Source organism: Salminus brasiliensis, chromosome 21, assembly GCF_030463535.1.
Source record: "Salminus brasiliensis chromosome 21, fSalBra1.hap2, whole genome shotgun sequence".
In the NCBI taxonomy this organism is placed as follows: Eukaryota; Metazoa; Chordata; class Actinopteri; order Characiformes; family Bryconidae; genus Salminus; species Salminus brasiliensis.
Window position 1 is genome coordinate 6,706,538 of NC_132898.1, and position 16,765 is coordinate 6,723,302.

The 16,765-nt window shown below is 40.7% G+C and overlaps 1 protein-coding gene across 1 annotated transcript; it reads left to right on the forward strand.

Annotated features, from left to right (window-relative positions):
* Positions 1–886: 886 nt before the first annotated feature.
* miip (migration and invasion inhibitory protein) lies at positions 887–16,348 on the forward strand. The gene is made up of 9 exons (XM_072666069.1): positions 887–1,523; positions 4,905–5,098; positions 5,493–5,595; positions 6,542–6,653; positions 7,970–8,052; positions 9,673–9,799; positions 9,885–9,981; positions 11,080–11,211; positions 14,566–16,348. Exons 1-9 carry the CDS (start codon positions 1,184–1,186, stop codon positions 14,689–14,691), a joined length of 1,314 nt encoding a protein of 437 aa, XP_072522170.1. The 5' UTR covers positions 887–1,183; the 3' UTR covers positions 14,692–16,348.
* The last annotated feature ends 417 nt before the right edge of the window (positions 16,349–16,765 follow it).

Here is a 16,765-nt window from a genome sequence, read left to right on the forward strand (position 1 = left end):
CTATCTACACGATATCCAACATTTCTTCCAAAAAGTAAACATGTTTTTGGATTATCTGCTATTTAAATATGTAAGACCCAAATGACATATTAAACCTCAACACACACATGTAGGTTCCCTGGCATTGTGGATGGCAAATAAAATAGCTATATTGGTGTTATAGTCATCACAACCCCTGGTTTCTGTTATCATTTTTGGCTACAAAGTGTATGGAATCAGTATGTTTCTGTAAAATGTGGGTTTCACATCAACCCACTCTGAACAACCAAATTATGTAGAAATGATAAAAACCAATGGAATTTCCCCCGTAAAGGAAATCCTGACTGTTAAGACTAATAATATGCCGTAAAATAGTGTTGTAATACTGATGTATGGAAAGTTTTAGTTTATTATGAAATAGATGTCAAACAGGAAAAATCCCTGTTGCAGCTGTGATATTGTGCAGTTACACTGGTTCTATGGAAAATTTGACAATCAGTAAAATATTTCTCAGTGATTCTCGGTGCCCTTTTTGTTGGAGGGCTGGTTTGAGCATTTCTAGAACTGCTGGTCTCTTAGGATGTTCATACTAGGACTTTTCTTTGCCCCTTTTTCCATAATTTGGGTGTAGCAGATGTTGTTTGGTCACCACTGGTCAAACTTTAAGAACAGTGATAATTGTTTCCCTTCTATTTTTGTCTAATAGAGTCATGAGCTCTCATATTTAATATGTTATATTAGCTTAGACTGGTCCTCATCTGTTGAGCTAGTCGATCTACCCCTGTATCCAGCCGTGAGCCGGTCTGTCTCTTTAAGTCAGGTCAGTTGCTCTATGCATTGTGGGAAACTCCAGTAGCCAATCAGTGCGGACCGCTGGCCGCTTTCCCACTTCAGAGGTAAACTCGAAAAGAAGCGCTGCAGTTGTTAATGGTGCTTCTTCTTAAGTTTAATAAACAAACAAACATATATTACAATATTCTTTTTTTTTAACGTACGGTCGAAAGTTAGCTAGATATTTAAGTTAGCTAGATAGCTAAATGAATAAGCTTCTCATTTGAGTTGTTGTCGTAGTTGCTATGGCGACCAGAGGTTAGCGTTGCTGTTAGCTAGCTAGGCTAGGCTAGGCTAGGCTAAGCTAAGCTACGCAGACGGAGACAGCAGCTCTGCAGGACTGCAGGACTACAGGACTCCTCTCCAGATAAACATGATTTCTTTGGACCATTTGGAGGCTCTGCGAAAACAGAACAAGGAGCTGCTGATCAAACTGAGGCAGCAGAGCCTGAAGTTAGCGAGTCAGCAGCAGCAGCAGCAGCAGCAGCAGCAGCAGCCTCCGGAGAGCTCCGAGGCGCCAGTGGTTACTACTCTTACTGCTGATGTTGATGCATCCCAGGCTGTGAACGCCAGGGAAAGAAACCAAGGGACTTTAAATGTGAGAAACGGGGCCGACCCTGTTGTTACCACCGTGGCTGTGGGTGAGAGGAGACCACACGCTGCTCGGGAGGCGTTGTGTAAACCGAGAAGTCAGAAAAGAGCCGCAGCGCCAGGTAATCAACCGTACGAGGGCATAAAAGGGGATTTTTGAAGCTTTGTACGTAGGTAGTGGTATACCTGCAGCTTGGTGTAGAATCTGTGGAAATGTTGATGTTAGGGGAATAACACAGACCTTTTTCATTGCATTTAAGAACAGTGATAATTGTTTCCCTTCTATTTTTGTCTAATAGAGTCATGTGCAAAAAAAGTTGTCTTGATTTTCTCACATGAACAGTGATCTGTCTATTAATCACCACAAGCAATCACCACATCAGTTTACCTTCAGCAACATAAGGCTGCAACCGACTCGAAATATTACCCCCAACTCTTCATATATGGAAACCATTAAACCATGTGCCATTAAATCAGCCCATTTGCACTAAATGGGCAGACGGATTGGCGCGTACCTCTTAATCATGGAATTCAGGTGTCCCATGGTAAGTCCCATTGCCACAGGGGTATTACATAGCATTGCCATTTCATGGCATGGGTTTCCAAGGCTGAGCAGCTGCATGCAAGCTTTACATCCCCAAGTGCATGAAGTCGCCACTGGGCTGTGGAGCTTTGCAAGTTTGTTCAGTGGAGTGACGAATTACGCTTCTCTATCTGGCAGTCTGATGCACAAAGTGTCCCAATACATTTGTCCATATCGTAATATAACTATTTGTTTTGCAAATAAGGTGCCCCTGGATGTCCGAACGGCCGAGTCACTCGCTGTCTTCAAACGCAGACTGAAGACCCACCTCTTCAGAGAGTACTTGGACGAATAGTTCTATGGTCGCCTTATTGTATTGTGTTTAGTAATGTCTAAGCTTAGAGGTATCTTTTGAATTATTAGCCTATTCTAACTAGCTAAGGTTTTCTTGGGTAAATAGCAAAGCACTTTGTAAGTCGCTCTGGATAAGAGCGTCTGCTAAATGCCATAAATGTAAATGTAACCAAGATCACTGCAGGAGTGTTTGAGCGCTTTTTATATTAGGCCCAAAACACAGCAGCCAGTCAGAACAGAGCTCATTCATCTTACATCAGACTTTAAGTTCCTAAACAATGCATTTATTTTAAGTTGTTTTTTGATGTTGTAGAAAATATATTAGCCTTGGCACCACTTGCTTCCCTGGGTTTGGCTTCCTCTGTACTTTCCCTTCTGAAGTGTATTTAGCTCCATTTAGTCAGCTGAGGTGGTCCAGTTTGTTTTTTTAAGGGAGAGGATGTTGGAGGAAAGAGATGGTGAAAGGCTAGCACTAGCTTTGCCAAGGGAAGGACAGTTTTTTTTCTTTCAATGGCCCCTTTATGAAAGGCACAATAACAGAAACCGGCCAGTTTGATTGTAAGGTGCTCATACTACACAGATGTCATAGATGGACCTCAAGAAAAGAATGTAGGATATGACCCTTCAAACCCAGACACCTGAAAGATATGTAGCAGCTTAAATAGCTGGACCTGTTGGGAGTTCAAATCCAGTAGTGAAAAGTGTTGTGATTGTTGTAACTGGCAGTGAGTGCAGGGACAAGCTACAGCCATTGAATGCAAGACACTGGGTGAGGGACAATCCACAGGGAGGAGCATGGCTGCAAGAAAAAGTTCTGTGCTCGTCTTGGAGCTTTTTTTTTTTCTTCTTCTTTTTTTTTTGTTTTTGGCCGTAATCCACTTGCACAGCCCGTTATGTACATTTTCCAAGAACACATAATTTCCCCTGACACTTCTCACGTGTAATTTGGGGATTCCTCCTAGTGAATTGTCTTGTAATATGTGTCGTTCCCCCCCCGTCGCTGATCAGTCATGTCATTTGGAAATCACAGCCCCTCAAAGTCCCTGGTTTCAAGACAACAATATGTGTAATGTGACTATGAAAACCAGGCAGTGTGAACGTCCTGTTACACCACCAGTTACAGTAGTGTCCCTTTCAAATTAACTCAACTTAAATTTATATGAGTCAGGTGTGACATCATTTCCCGCATGAATCAAATGTTACATCAGTCTTGCCAAAAACAGTAAAGTGGAGGATAAAATGTCTTCTTCAACGTATTTCGGCCATTGCCCGGCTCCATCTGCCAGTACCAGAACCAGAGCTTTACACTATCAAAAATTAAAGGTGCTGCAAAGGGGTTCTTTGAGACATGCCAGAGAAGAACCACTTTTGGCACCAGAAAGAACCATCTTCGTAAAAGTGATGTATGAGTGTGAGGAACCTTTACATTCCTGAACATTTAAAAGGTTCTTCACACTCATGGAGCCATCTCTATTACACACATGGTTCTTTCTGGAGCCAAAAGTGGTTCATCTATGGCCTTTATAAAACCCTTTTAAGAGTGTATCCTAATATTACAGTAATAAATAAATAAACTGTACATTTCTGCAACTTCCTTGCTGCTCATTTAGTCACTCCTGCGATTTCCTTTCCAAGCAGCATCTGTGGCTGCCAGTAAAGACATGCAGCCATGATTTCACTGATGGAATTCATGAATGTGGATTCAGATGGACTTCGGGGGAACGTTCTCTGACTAGATGTGTTTAGTGAAAGCTAAGGTTGTCTCTACATCTTCCATGTACGGTAGTATACAGAAAGTTAGGAGTTTAGCGGTATACAAAAATCACGGTTCGGTTCGCTATGTGGTTTCGGCCTTCATGTTTCGGTACGAGGACGGTGTAATATGGGGGAAAATTAACCCAGGTTTCTTTTCAGAGTGTTAATTAAGCAGTGAAGTCTACACGTTGGCGTGTTTGTGTCCACACACACCCAAAAACCCTGACATATCGTCCTTGTCCAATCCACCATGATTTTTTTTTAGATGAAATAGAATGTTTTATAATGGGATTTTATAATGGCTACAGTTACCTTGCAATACTCCCAAACCCCTACAGTTCCCACAATAACGTGTAAATCCTCATCCACTGGTTGGATTATGAATGCGGGATCTCGTATTGCTCAACATGTTCACAGATAAAGCCCCGCCTTTCAGCAAAAAGAGCCAAACAGCTTGCTGGTTACGCTGCAAGCGTAAGAACCCCACCTGTTCAGAACTAGCTGAAAAACGTTTTTGGGCATTACTGAGCTGACCGCTACAAGGTATTCTTGAGGGTATTCTTTTTGTTCTTATCAGTGATTTATGATATGTTTCTGAAACGATAATCTAATCTTCAGTTTCCAGTATTTTGGTGTCTTCCACTGTAATACAGTGCATTTATACGTGTAACTGTAAATTGTGACTGTCCTATTCTATTGGCAGTACTTCTTATAGAGACTGTGCAAGGTGCATGCGTGCGAGCAGTAGGTGCAGGTTAATAAAGGTCATTGCCAAACATCATCTGTCAGTACCAGGTTCAGCCTTACACTATATTAAATAAAGGTGCTACACAGCCTGGAGTGGTTCTTTTAAAGCTGTTTTTGGTTTCAGGTAAGAAGCCAGCCTGTTTCGCTGCTGAAGCTTTGATGCCAGCAGGACACGTAACTGGTCAAAACCAGCCTTCAGAAGATGCCCCATACACCACTCTCCTGCAACACCAGGGGAACAATCGCTGCCCTGCACAGATTGCCACTAAGGCACAGATGCAGCCCAAGCCAGTTCTTCTCACACAGGACCGGGTTCAAGTGAGTCAGGGGGATTGAGGGGGGATTTCACCGCTTTCGATTTTTCCCAATGATAATGATTTCACAAGGACAAAAGTATTGGGACACCTGCTCAATCATTGTTTTCCCAAGTCAAGGGATTTTGAAAAAAGAGTTTCTTTTCAGTTACTTCTGCCTTTGTTGGAGTAACTGTCTCCACAGCTCAATGTTGGAGGGACATTAGGCATGTGACTTTATATAGCTAAATACATTCATTAGAAGTGGTGTCCACAAACATAACGTTTTAAGAGGCAGGTCTTAAAGACATTAACAGCACCATAAACAGACACTGAGTGTGTATGTGTGTGTTCACTGCATAGATGGGTTAATATGGTAAATATGGGTGTCTTTTGTCTTTCTTTGCTTGTTGTTGCAGAGAGGCTTGGACAGAGTCACGTTTCTGTCTCCTGGCCAAGACCTGGAGTCCACTTCGGAGAGACAACGTATGCAGCCCTTGCTAGGCTACGACTGGATCGCAGGTACAGGATTTTAACTCGATCATTAGCACTAATATTTTATTTAATATTGATCTTTTAATGTTAAACAAAAAGAAAGAAAAAGAAAAACACAGCCCTCAGCACACCAGGGCGAATAGGCCTAGCCTGCATACAGACTGCAAGATTACTTGTCATACTTTTCACAGGTAATCCAGAAAAGAAACAAATAAATAAATATGAACAATGAAATAAGTTGAATGAATGAAATGAGTATAAGTTAAATATGAAATGAAATAAGTTAAATAAGTCCAATAAGTTGGTGTTGGTAACTGGTTGATCCCTAATCCTCTATAAACTTTTAATGTGATACACTGAAAATTCAGCAACTGAAAACATTCAGCTGAAAATGCCAATAAAAAGGAACTTTAGAGAATCAACCAAATAATTGATACTGACCAATAACGTATTTGATGAAACAATCTAATCGTGACCAGCGTGGAGTGAAGTGCTCTTTGTCGGCTCTGTCAAAGCATAGTAAAGTGTCAGATAACGACCCAGAGAGTTCCAGCAATTCAAATTGAATTTATCACTTGAAATTGAAACACCCCGAACAGTAGGCACAGTATGAGAAAAACCGGGCGGCAGCGGCAGCAGTGAAAAGGAAAGAAGGACAGTTAAAAAGAAATGCAAGACAAAATGTAGGCTTAATTTAAGCTATTTAATTTATGGTGAAAAAGTGGCAAAATGAATGAAAAGACAAATATTTTATTTTGTTTGGTTTTGGCAACAAATATTCTTTTCAATGCATCCCTATACCTATGTAAGTATTTTCCCCATTTTTCGCAATGTTTGTTTGATAAAGCCATGATTTTCCCCATATCCTAAAAGACCTATATTGATGCTGTATTTTGGCAATTTGGCTGATCCACTCCTGTACAGTGTACCAATGATGACTTCCCTCCCCTAAGCAAGATTTGTCTTCATTCAGGCTTGCTGGATGCAGAGAGCTCCCTGACTGAGCGCTCGGAACAGTTCTTCAGTGAGCTTCACAGCTTTCGCCAAGTCAACAAAGATGAATGTGTCCACAGCCCGTCCTCAGGGTCAGAGATGTTGTCTATAATCACTCCCACACCAAGCGTAATTCCTGTGTTGTGTCATTTCTACACTTCTTAGACAGAAGGTTATGACACACTTCTACAGAACCATTTGTCATATATCTCCTTGATTTCTATACTTTATTTGCATGATGTTATTTCCTGTGATGTTCCTGTTTTTTTATGTGTGTGATGTAATTTCCTGTGATGTTCTGGCTTATCAGTTGGTTGTAGATTGGGACATAAACATAGTGATTTGTTTATCCAGATATTCCCCACTTGCTCTTAAATATACAGTATTAATAGTAATACAGAGGAATATTTTAGTAGAGTTTAAGCAAGATTGTTTGAGCGGTATCAACACTTTTAAATACCGCCATGTCACGAAATATTACCGCGGTATACAGTATTACCAATAACGGATTAGCATAAGTTGTGCAAGCAGCACAAACACTCCTATGTTCACACTGTATGTGGCTTCCGTACGGTCTCTTCCTACATTATTTCAAACCGAAATTCAGTTTGCTCACAGGGACATAGACTAAGTGTACACTGTGCACACTTTTAAGTCAATAAACATTCAACAGTCATTCTGATTCTAATGCAAATGGCTCTGAATTGGGAGAGAGAAACTGGCTAGCATTAGCTCAGTTAGCAGGATCACAATCCGCTCATCACAGAGCACAAATTTAAGTCTGGAGGACTGAAAACCCACTCATTGATGTTTAAATAAGAGTGACTCATATCGAGAAAGCTGAAATTAAGTTTTTCCCCCCTGTGGTTTTGGATCTGGATCTTTCGCTCATCTACAGCTCCACCGAGTATAAGCTGCTGTTGACTAACTGCTGAGAGAGTGCCGTGTTAAGACTGGTGTTGGGAGGAACAGAGAGTATCTCTGAGATCATATCTGAGAGCAGAGAGTCGAGTGAACTGTTTTAGGATTATTTTATTGTTTTCTGGCACATTGAGTAGACTGCTTCATCCAGGTGCTTGCTTGATCTCACAAGTACAGTGGGCCTTTTTTTTCCCCACCTGTTTTCAGAGCGTGAGCTCCCACAACGCCGCCACCCTGTGGCTCTTTTAGGTGCACATGGGGGAATAAGCTTATATGGCCGTGTATTAGATACAGACACAGAACAGAAATTAATTGGACACGTCATCATTCTGAAACATTGTCCATGTTTTAAATACCACGGTATGCAGGATTACCGTTATACTGCCCAGCCCTAAGAGTTGTATAATATTTTTGTTTTGAACAATTTGAAAAAAAATGTTTGAGCACCCCAAGATATCTGAACTTTGTTTTGTTTTTTTTTTCATAGCCTTCCTGTTATAGCAGACCCTTGGTTTTCCTCAGCAGAAGAAGATGTAACTGACCAAGAACATGCTCCAGACACTCACCAGTGTATGACAATTTTTTTTATCTCTACTGGTAGCGTACTGTTAGAGGAACTTATTGATTTCATAAAAGAACCATTTCTGTAAAAAAACAAAACAGTGTGAAGAACCTATGGAAGATTTAAAGAAGTCTGTGTAAAGGTTATTTACCAGTTTCTACACACTTGCATCTCTTTTACAGAAGTGGTTCTGCTTTGGCATTGCTTAATCAATACCAACAGATTTTTTCCCACAGGAGTGAGTGGGCTCCAAAAGTTTATGCACCCTTTTTATGTCGCAATGATGCAGATCCATTACTAACACCCAACCCGTACCCATAGGGTACTACAGCAACCACTTCTGAGTAACCTCTTGAGACACTATAGCAACCACCTGGGATACCATATCAACACCCTGGTTACCACTAAGCAACACCATAGCAACCACCTGAAATACCATGCACTGTAAACCCAATAATGTTTTCCAGTCATTTTTCAGTCACTGTATTGAGACACGAATGAATGAATGTTCAACAGAGAAACCTGTAACAAAAAAATCCAAGTTATTTGTACAATTTTGTGCTTAAAATCTGCTGTAAAAGCCCAAATAAGGTCACTTCACTTAGAAACCTAAGATTGATAAAGGTACTAAACTATTAGAACAGCAAAAATACATTTACCGTACAATAAATCAGTCCTAATACTGTAATTAAATATTTTGAATGAATTAATATGAATTATTTGCCAAACACTGACCATACAATCCTGTGGAAGCACAAGAGTGAACGCTATAGCTCACAGCTGTAATACTATAGTCACTGTAGTTACACAGAAAATGTTATCTGGCTTATACAGCATAGAGCACTGAGGCCAGGCAGTTAATCAAAGATATAAAAAGTATAAGGACACCCGAGAGAAGGTAGCCTGGGGAAACGACAACACACTGCAGTAAGTGTCAGTGTCTGGAGAGCACAGCCAGTATGCAAACAGAGGGTGGCCGGAATCCATAGGAAAGGTGTCAGTGTTACTCGGAGATTGTATTGCACAAACAGGGCAGTATGTATTGTTAAAGCAGCACAGCTGACTCAGTTACATGGAACTTGTTTAGAAATGATTAAATCCAACCTCAGCGGAGTTTCTGTTTTTTTAGTGTGCTGTTTTTCAACTTGTAAGGGCCAGTCACTGTCCGGTTGCCAGTGGCAACACACTAAACACAATTGTTGAAAGTTGGTTCAACTCAAATATGCCGTATGAATGGATAAAATGACCACAGATGTTTACCTAACCTGAGTAATGAGCGGGAATATCCAGTATTTATGTATAACAGACTTTTATTTCTACTATTTATTTGAGTAAAACAAATAGTGGGTTTACTGTGTTGCAATCACCTTGCCACACAGTAGCAGTCATCTGGCAAGCACCACATGGGATACTGTAGCAGCCACTTAGCAACAGCATAGCATCCACCTGGGATACCATTGCAAACACCTGGGATATCCTAGCAACCACCTAGCAACACCGTAGAACCTGCATAGTAACACCACTGCAACCATCTAGCAGTTCCTTAGCAACACCAAGGAAACCACCAGCAATACCACAGCAGTTCAGCTGCATCTCCGGTTTACCATTGTTTGGTTTTTGATCTTCAGGCACATTCTGCTACAGAATCAACGGTCGTCTGTTTGCTGCTCCTCTGGATCCTCAGGCAGCGTGCCCCATATGCAAGATGCCTGAAACCAAGCACCCACACACCGAGCAGGAGCCTGCCTTTATTAGGTAACATCGTAAACATGGAAATTGCTCCTCATCTTTGTTCCTTTAAAATGTAAATGATTGCATCTGAAATTTCTGTCTGTAACAGGATCAGTATTCCTCGCTCCACCCTTCTGCCCGCGTACCAGTACAGAGCCCGCCACCGCTGTAGTTTTGAACCGTCAGACAGTCTTAGTTTGCCCTCGGTGAGTTTGCATTGGCAAAGGCTTAATAGTGCATAATCAGTTCCCTTTCCTGCAAAACAGGCATGGTTCGTGTTGAAGGCTGTTCCAAAATGCAGGCCTTTAGCCATATAATTTGAGCTCAAGGTCAGTCCTGTCCGACAGCAGGAAAGATAAGAGACTTTCCTGTCGGACAAGCCTCATGTTGGGCCTAAAGCTGTACTATGCAGGGTTTCGGTTTACTACTGATTAAAGCACTACACTCTCTGTCCAAATGTAGACACCTGCTCATCCAACAAGGGTGTAATTTACACCAAGGTATTACACCAGATATTGAACATTGCTGTGAGGATCTAATCGCATTCAGCCACTAGAACAAGCATCACTGTGGTTTATATACTGATGTTGGCTGATCGCGAATGCTACATTAGCCAATCCCAAACAGATGGAGCTCTGTCACTCCAGAGAAGACTTCAGCAGTACTGAGTGGGATTTATACCCCTCAGCAAAGAGTGCATGCTAAAGTAGCAGTAGCATTACATAGTCTGTGGAGAAATAATTACCAGAGTGGATTCAAAAGTAGAAGTCTTCTTTTCAGTGCTGGCATGATTGGCAGTGTATTTATACATGTGTAGTCAGCCACCGCTTTTTTTAATACCCCTAGCTAACAGATGCATGTGCCGACCAACTTTGCTTTGGAGTTTGGAGGGGCGAGAGTGCCATAAACCCTCCCAGAGAGAGCATGGCCAGTTGTGCTCTCTCTGGCTCTGGCTGCTGAAGGCAAACAGCATGGTTTAGGATTTGGACTTGTAACCCCCCAGGCCATAGTGGTAGCACATATGAGTCACTCAGATTCAGAATAAGCCTGAGCCTGGGCCAGATCCCTAATGCTACATTGCATGTTGTCCTTTAAAACTAAAGGCTTAAAACAACAGCCATAGATGGTGTTATAATTGATGTTTCAGAGATGTTCTTACACAAGTTGCAATTAAACATTTCCATAAGAAAAGTCTCCAAATCCTCTGCCCTACATTATCAAGATGTCAATAAGAAGCTTTGTTAAATAACTTGGGAATGCTGTTCTCCCTCAGATACTAATAGTGATTCTGATCCCTGTTGCAGCACTGTTTGTCTGGATGGTCAAACTCCAACCTAAAAATAGGCTCCCGGATGAGCAGTCTAGATCTGAGAAGCTCCTTGGTGAACAGACCAGATACAGGGCTGGTGCCTTCAGCTCTGCCTGAGGGTCAACTGGTAAGAACATTGAGTTTCACACAAGATCCCAGGAAGTATCCCAGTATCTGTATGTGAGTATGTTTGGAGTAGATGGTATGTTTTCAAGAACATACTGTTTATTCCAGTTAGAACTCTTAATACCAGACCTACCAGTAAACAGGAGGACACTGTTACAGGGAAGCCAATCACTCACTAGTCATACCCTGTTCTGTGACTAGTGCGTATTTACTTTAAGATGATAATCGGGTCACGAAAGCCACGTACTGACGGCTTACTATGACCACAATTGCTTACCAATGTCCCTGGGAGCCTCACGTAGGCACATTGACACCAGATGTCAGCAGATGGTCTATTTATGTTAAGGCAGCATCGCTAGGTGGCCAAGACTTTCTAGCTTCGATACAATAGCTTACAGACACCTGTGCTGACCAACATCACTAGGTGTGATGTGTGATGTGAGAAGAATATGCCATCAAACCACCCCTGAGAGAGCAAAGTTAATTGTGCTCTCTCTTACTCTGGCTGCTGATGGCAAGCAGCATGACCCAGTATTCGAACCAGTGATCCTCAAATCATAGTGGCAGCACTTTAGTCAACTCGGAGCCAATATGGCTGCATTATTGTCACCAGTGTTGTAGAGACTGGACCAAGTAGGTTTTTAAAATGTGAACAGTGAGGGAAATTGTGTAGAATAATGTATTTTAGCAGTAATGTTAAATATATATTTTTTTATTTGTTTGTTGCATTTTTATACCAATTTTGTCCTGCCAATTAACCCACCCCTTTGTAGCTCCCCCTAGCACTAGCAATGCTCCCTACAGTAAGAGGCTAACATAGGATAACATACCCAAATATACCCATTTCTGTCTTTCTCTCACACACAATCACACACACACACCAATATATATATATATACACACACACACACACACACACACACACACACACACACACACACACACACATATATATATATATATATATATATATATATATATATATATATATATATATATATATATATATATATATATATATAATTAGCCTCCTTTCACCCTCTTCTACAGTGGTCAGGACCCCACAAGACTGACCACCACAGAGCAGGTGTTATTTGGTTGGTGGGTCCTTCTCAGCACTTCAGTGACACTGACTGACATGTTGATGGTAGTGTGTGAATCACACACAGCAGTGCTACTGCTGGAGTTTTTAAATGCTGGTTAGTGGTCTGAGAACAGTCCACAAACTAGAAATATATTCAGATGTAGGACAAGAGGATGGCAGACAAATGTTATTGAATAATGTAATTATGAAATGATTACATTTGATGGCCACTTCTATGGATATAACGTTGCTAGAAGGAGACAAATAAACCTTACAATATCCTCGAAATCCAGTTGATGAAATGGTAACAGAAGATATATCGAGTGATATATCGAGTGTCCACACACTGCACATCAACTTTATAGGGGGTGCTCGGGTGGTGCAGTTGTGTAGGTTTTGGCACCATCGTTGTGAGTTTGCTGGAGTGATCCCCAGTGATGGGCTAGAGAACATAACTGTCTTTGGAAACCGCGGTTTCCAAAGTTTAGTGCAGTCACTAAACTCGCCATGCTTTTACTTAACATTTCAACATTTGATGTTTTAAATCCATTATCGGTTCAAGTGAGTTTTTTTGTTTTTTTCATTTTTGCTTTTGAACTTTTCAGCTAATGTTACTGAAGCATTAAGGGTTTCCCCCTTTTTTCTTCCTAATAGAAAACGATATAGTATAGGCTTATTTTAACTCTAGCTGTGTCGACTTGGCTTGGAAGCTGCCTGTGTATTTGCATGTGTGTGTTTTTTTTGTGTGTGTGTTTTGTGTGGGGTTTTTTGTGTGTGTTTTTGTGCATATCTCTGCAGCTGTTCCACTTCCACACTGTGACATTTCTAGGCTGGATTTTGCCCAAGAAAATGCCACATGTGGTCTTTCTTATCTGATCACGTTTTCATGCTTAGATTGGTGACCTTTTTTTTTGGGGGGGTACTTTCACGGAACATGAACGTAACATGTTTTTGTGCTTTTGTTTAGTAAAGATTAGTTTAGAGCTCATGGAGGATGTTGGTGGGGGTGAGTGACTTACTTACGTACAATCATAATTATTATAATAATAAGAAGAAGTAAATAAATATTAAAAACTCAAGAAATCTTGGCATGTTTTTTTATATCTCTCCATCATAATCTTGCCTTATTATCAGGTTAAAGCTACACCTGCCATCCACAGTGTGTCATCAACTAATACTGCCCATTTTCTATTGAATACAATGGCATTCCATTGAACCAGTGAACTCCTGTGTCCTTCACATTATTATTATTATTATTATTATTTTAAGACAAAATAAACAAATATTAAAACGTAAGATATCTTATTTTTCTTTTTTATTTTCTACATAATGATTTTGCCTTTTTATCAGTTTAAAGCTACACCTGCCACACAGTTTTTGTCTCTGTGTCTGTGTGTGTGTGTGTGTGTGTGTGTGTGTGTGTGAGTCATCAACTGATACTGCCCATTTTCTATTGAATACAATGGCATTCCATTGAACCAGTGAACTCCTGTGTTTTATGAACACTGAGTGTTCAGTGACGTGAACGTCTGCTTTGCTTTTATCAGATGATTCAAAGGCCAGGCGGTTGGTCATCCTAGACCAACCAAGACCGCATGGTTATTGAAGAAGCAGAGTCATCCCCACCATGTTCGGGGGCAGCGGTGGGAGGGTAGTCTCTTTCAGCTGGGTGGTAGTGGTTTAGTGGAGATTGTGGGTTCAAGACCAAGGTGCTTCCGTTGCACCGCTGTTGCTACCCTCTTCTAAGCTAGGATATACAAGAACAATCGGCTGCAAATTATATAAGGTCACGATAACTGAGGAAGGCAGGATGTCAAGGCTAGAACTGATGGTGAGGTTCTGTGAAAGTTCTCGTCTTCAAAAAAAATAAATAAGAAAAGGCCTTTTTTAGAAAAGCAGCGGATGATGTTTTTGTGTTATCAGCTGGATGATCATGATGAGAATAGAGAGCTGCTCAAAGACCGGGGCAGTTTCCAGAAGCAGGAACAGGTCATGTAAAGACAGATTGACAGTTGAAAGAGCAGCCTTGTCCATTTTAGCAAACTGGCCAGTATCCCGACGGCACACAAAGCTAAACTGAATGGTTCGTTGTTGTGGTTTTGCTGTGTGAACAGAAAGCTCTAGGTTACCTACTCAAAACAGTCAATCATCATGAAAAGATCTTGAGGTTAAATGGTTCTCATAAAGTCTACTGACAGATAAGGTTTTTAAGTTAATCACTTGTCAAAAATCCCCAGTTCTCATTTGTGGTGTTCTCTTGTATTATTTTAGGACGTGTCTGTGTCCAGAGCAGCGGGAGGCCAGCGTTCTGACCAGCTTTTGGATGTGTCTCGCTTGGCACGATACCGCTTCCAGCACCTCGGCCCTGCGAGGACTAAAGCCAACAAGAGTGCCTAGCCTACTGATAACTCCACTCGTCTGCCAGATGCTACCGAATGGACTGTAGAGTTGGATCGGACATTTTCAGCCTTTCATTTAACAATTCTGATTAGAGCTTCATACACATACATATATGATCTCATTCCATTTGGCCAGTTTGCAAGATCACTGATAGTGCTGAACATGTAGTGTGTTTGACTAAAAAATGCATAAGCCTCTTATCTCCCTTTTTTTCTTTTTTTTTTTTTTTTTTTACATGAATAACGCTGTAGGTTGGAATGTGGAGATAAGATGTTTGGTAATAGATAAGTAAAGGTCAGACAGTAGTATGAAACACGAACACCATGAAAAGCTACATCACAGTGGTTTCTGACACAAGCACATTTATGTAGTAAGTAAAGTACAGCGTGTTTAGGAGGTTTAGGGGGGCTCAAAGACAAACACAGCCACTACAGTGGAGAGGTGGAGCTGGACTAAGGGGGGAGGTAAAAGTGTTTTCAAATGAAAAGTTCTCAGACTGCTCTAAACTGGATCTGTCGACTACGGTGTCTGATGGGAATACAATACAATAAACACAGAGCGTCCTGATCCGTGTGCGGCTGTGGAGAACGGTACAGGATTTATGCATTTACATTTTACATTTATGGCATTTAGCTGACGCTCTTATCCAGCGTAGGTAGTGGTGGAATCTGTTGCGCCACACCAACCACTGCCACACATGAAATTGGAATGGGCGGTTCGGTGGGTCAGAGGTATTGCAGATAGTAGCTCCAGTCTCTGTCTAAGAGGAGCTGGGTGTGTTCTCCCCATGTCTGCATAGTTAGTTTGGTTTCCTTCCAAAAAAGATGTAGTGTGAAGAAGTGTGGTGTCCTGTATGTGATGAAAAGCATATAGGGATTAGGGATGTGAACTGAAAGACCTGAAATGTAAAGTGTCCTGTTTCACTGATTCAGCTGGATCCATAAAGTCATATGAGAATATTATGACCACCCCTGCTTTGAAATAAGATCAGCCCATTAGATCAGCTCCATGCAACCAACCAGCGTCCTGTGGGCAGCATCCTCTGACTGCTGATGGACTAGAGGATGACCAACACAAACTGTGAGAAGATGAGCTTCTGTCCCTCCCTTTACATTCACAAGGTGGTCCAACTAAGTAGAAGTGTGACCGTGATTGGACACAGTGTGTAAAGCCGCCAGCAGCACTGCTGTGTCTGATCCACCACCCAAATAACACCTGCTCTGTGGGGTCCTGACCACTGTAGAACAGGGTGAAAGGAGGCTAACAGAGAAACAGATGGATACAGTCTGTAATGATAGAACTACAGCATGCTCCTATATGGTGGAGCAGGTCAAATAGAGTTCATTCCAAACCAGTGGTGATCGTAATACTCTGATATGACCGTACATTTGAGTAGTTAATAATGGTAGTGTAGTGAAAATGATCTTGGCAAGTAAGTTCATAATGGAGAAGACACTTCTAGGAACAGCTAGCAAGCTAGTTTAGTTAGCATTTTGTACAAAGGGGGCTTTAGGAGTTTATTTCATTGTTAATCTTTCGATAAATGTGTTTATATTTTATTTAGATCTCGTAATGTGAGTTGTTAGCATCTACATGTAAAGCCTCATTGTAATTGAAGTGATTTACTAGCTTAGTATCGTATTATGTTTTAAGTGTAGCAGTTTTTAACCGAACATTAAATCATATAGTTATTGATTCAACTTATTATATTTGAAAACCTTAGTTTAGTGCAGCTAAATGACTGGTAATATTAAAGAACCGGAGCTGGGATAAAAAAAAATTTTTAGGATTGTGTAAAATTTGTGTAAAAAAAAAACAACACAAATATATTAGGAGTTTAACTCCACATAGACACTTCTAAAAATGTGTGTAGGCTTTATTTGTTTGCAGCAAAAATAAATAAATAAATAAATAAATAATAATAAAAAATAAATAAAAAAATAAAAAAATAAATAATTAAAAAAAAAAAAAAAATATATATATATATATATATATATATATATATATATATATATATATATACATACACATTTAAATTTTATTACTTTGCACAGAATGCCAACAAAAACAT

Bases quoted from the DNA above. Each gene is read 5' to 3' on its own strand.
- miip (XM_072666069.1), top strand. From the start codon at position 1,184: ATGATTTCTTTGGACCATTTGGAGGCTCTGCGAAAACAGAACAAGGAG. The intron at 5,596-6,541 runs GTACAGGATTTT...GTCTTCATTCAG, and splicing joins AGGCTACGACTGGATCGCAG to GCTTGCTGGATGCAGAGAGC. The intron at 9,982-11,079 runs GTGAGTTTGCAT...TCCCTGTTGCAG, and splicing joins ACAGTCTTAGTTTGCCCTCG to CACTGTTTGTCTGGATGGTC.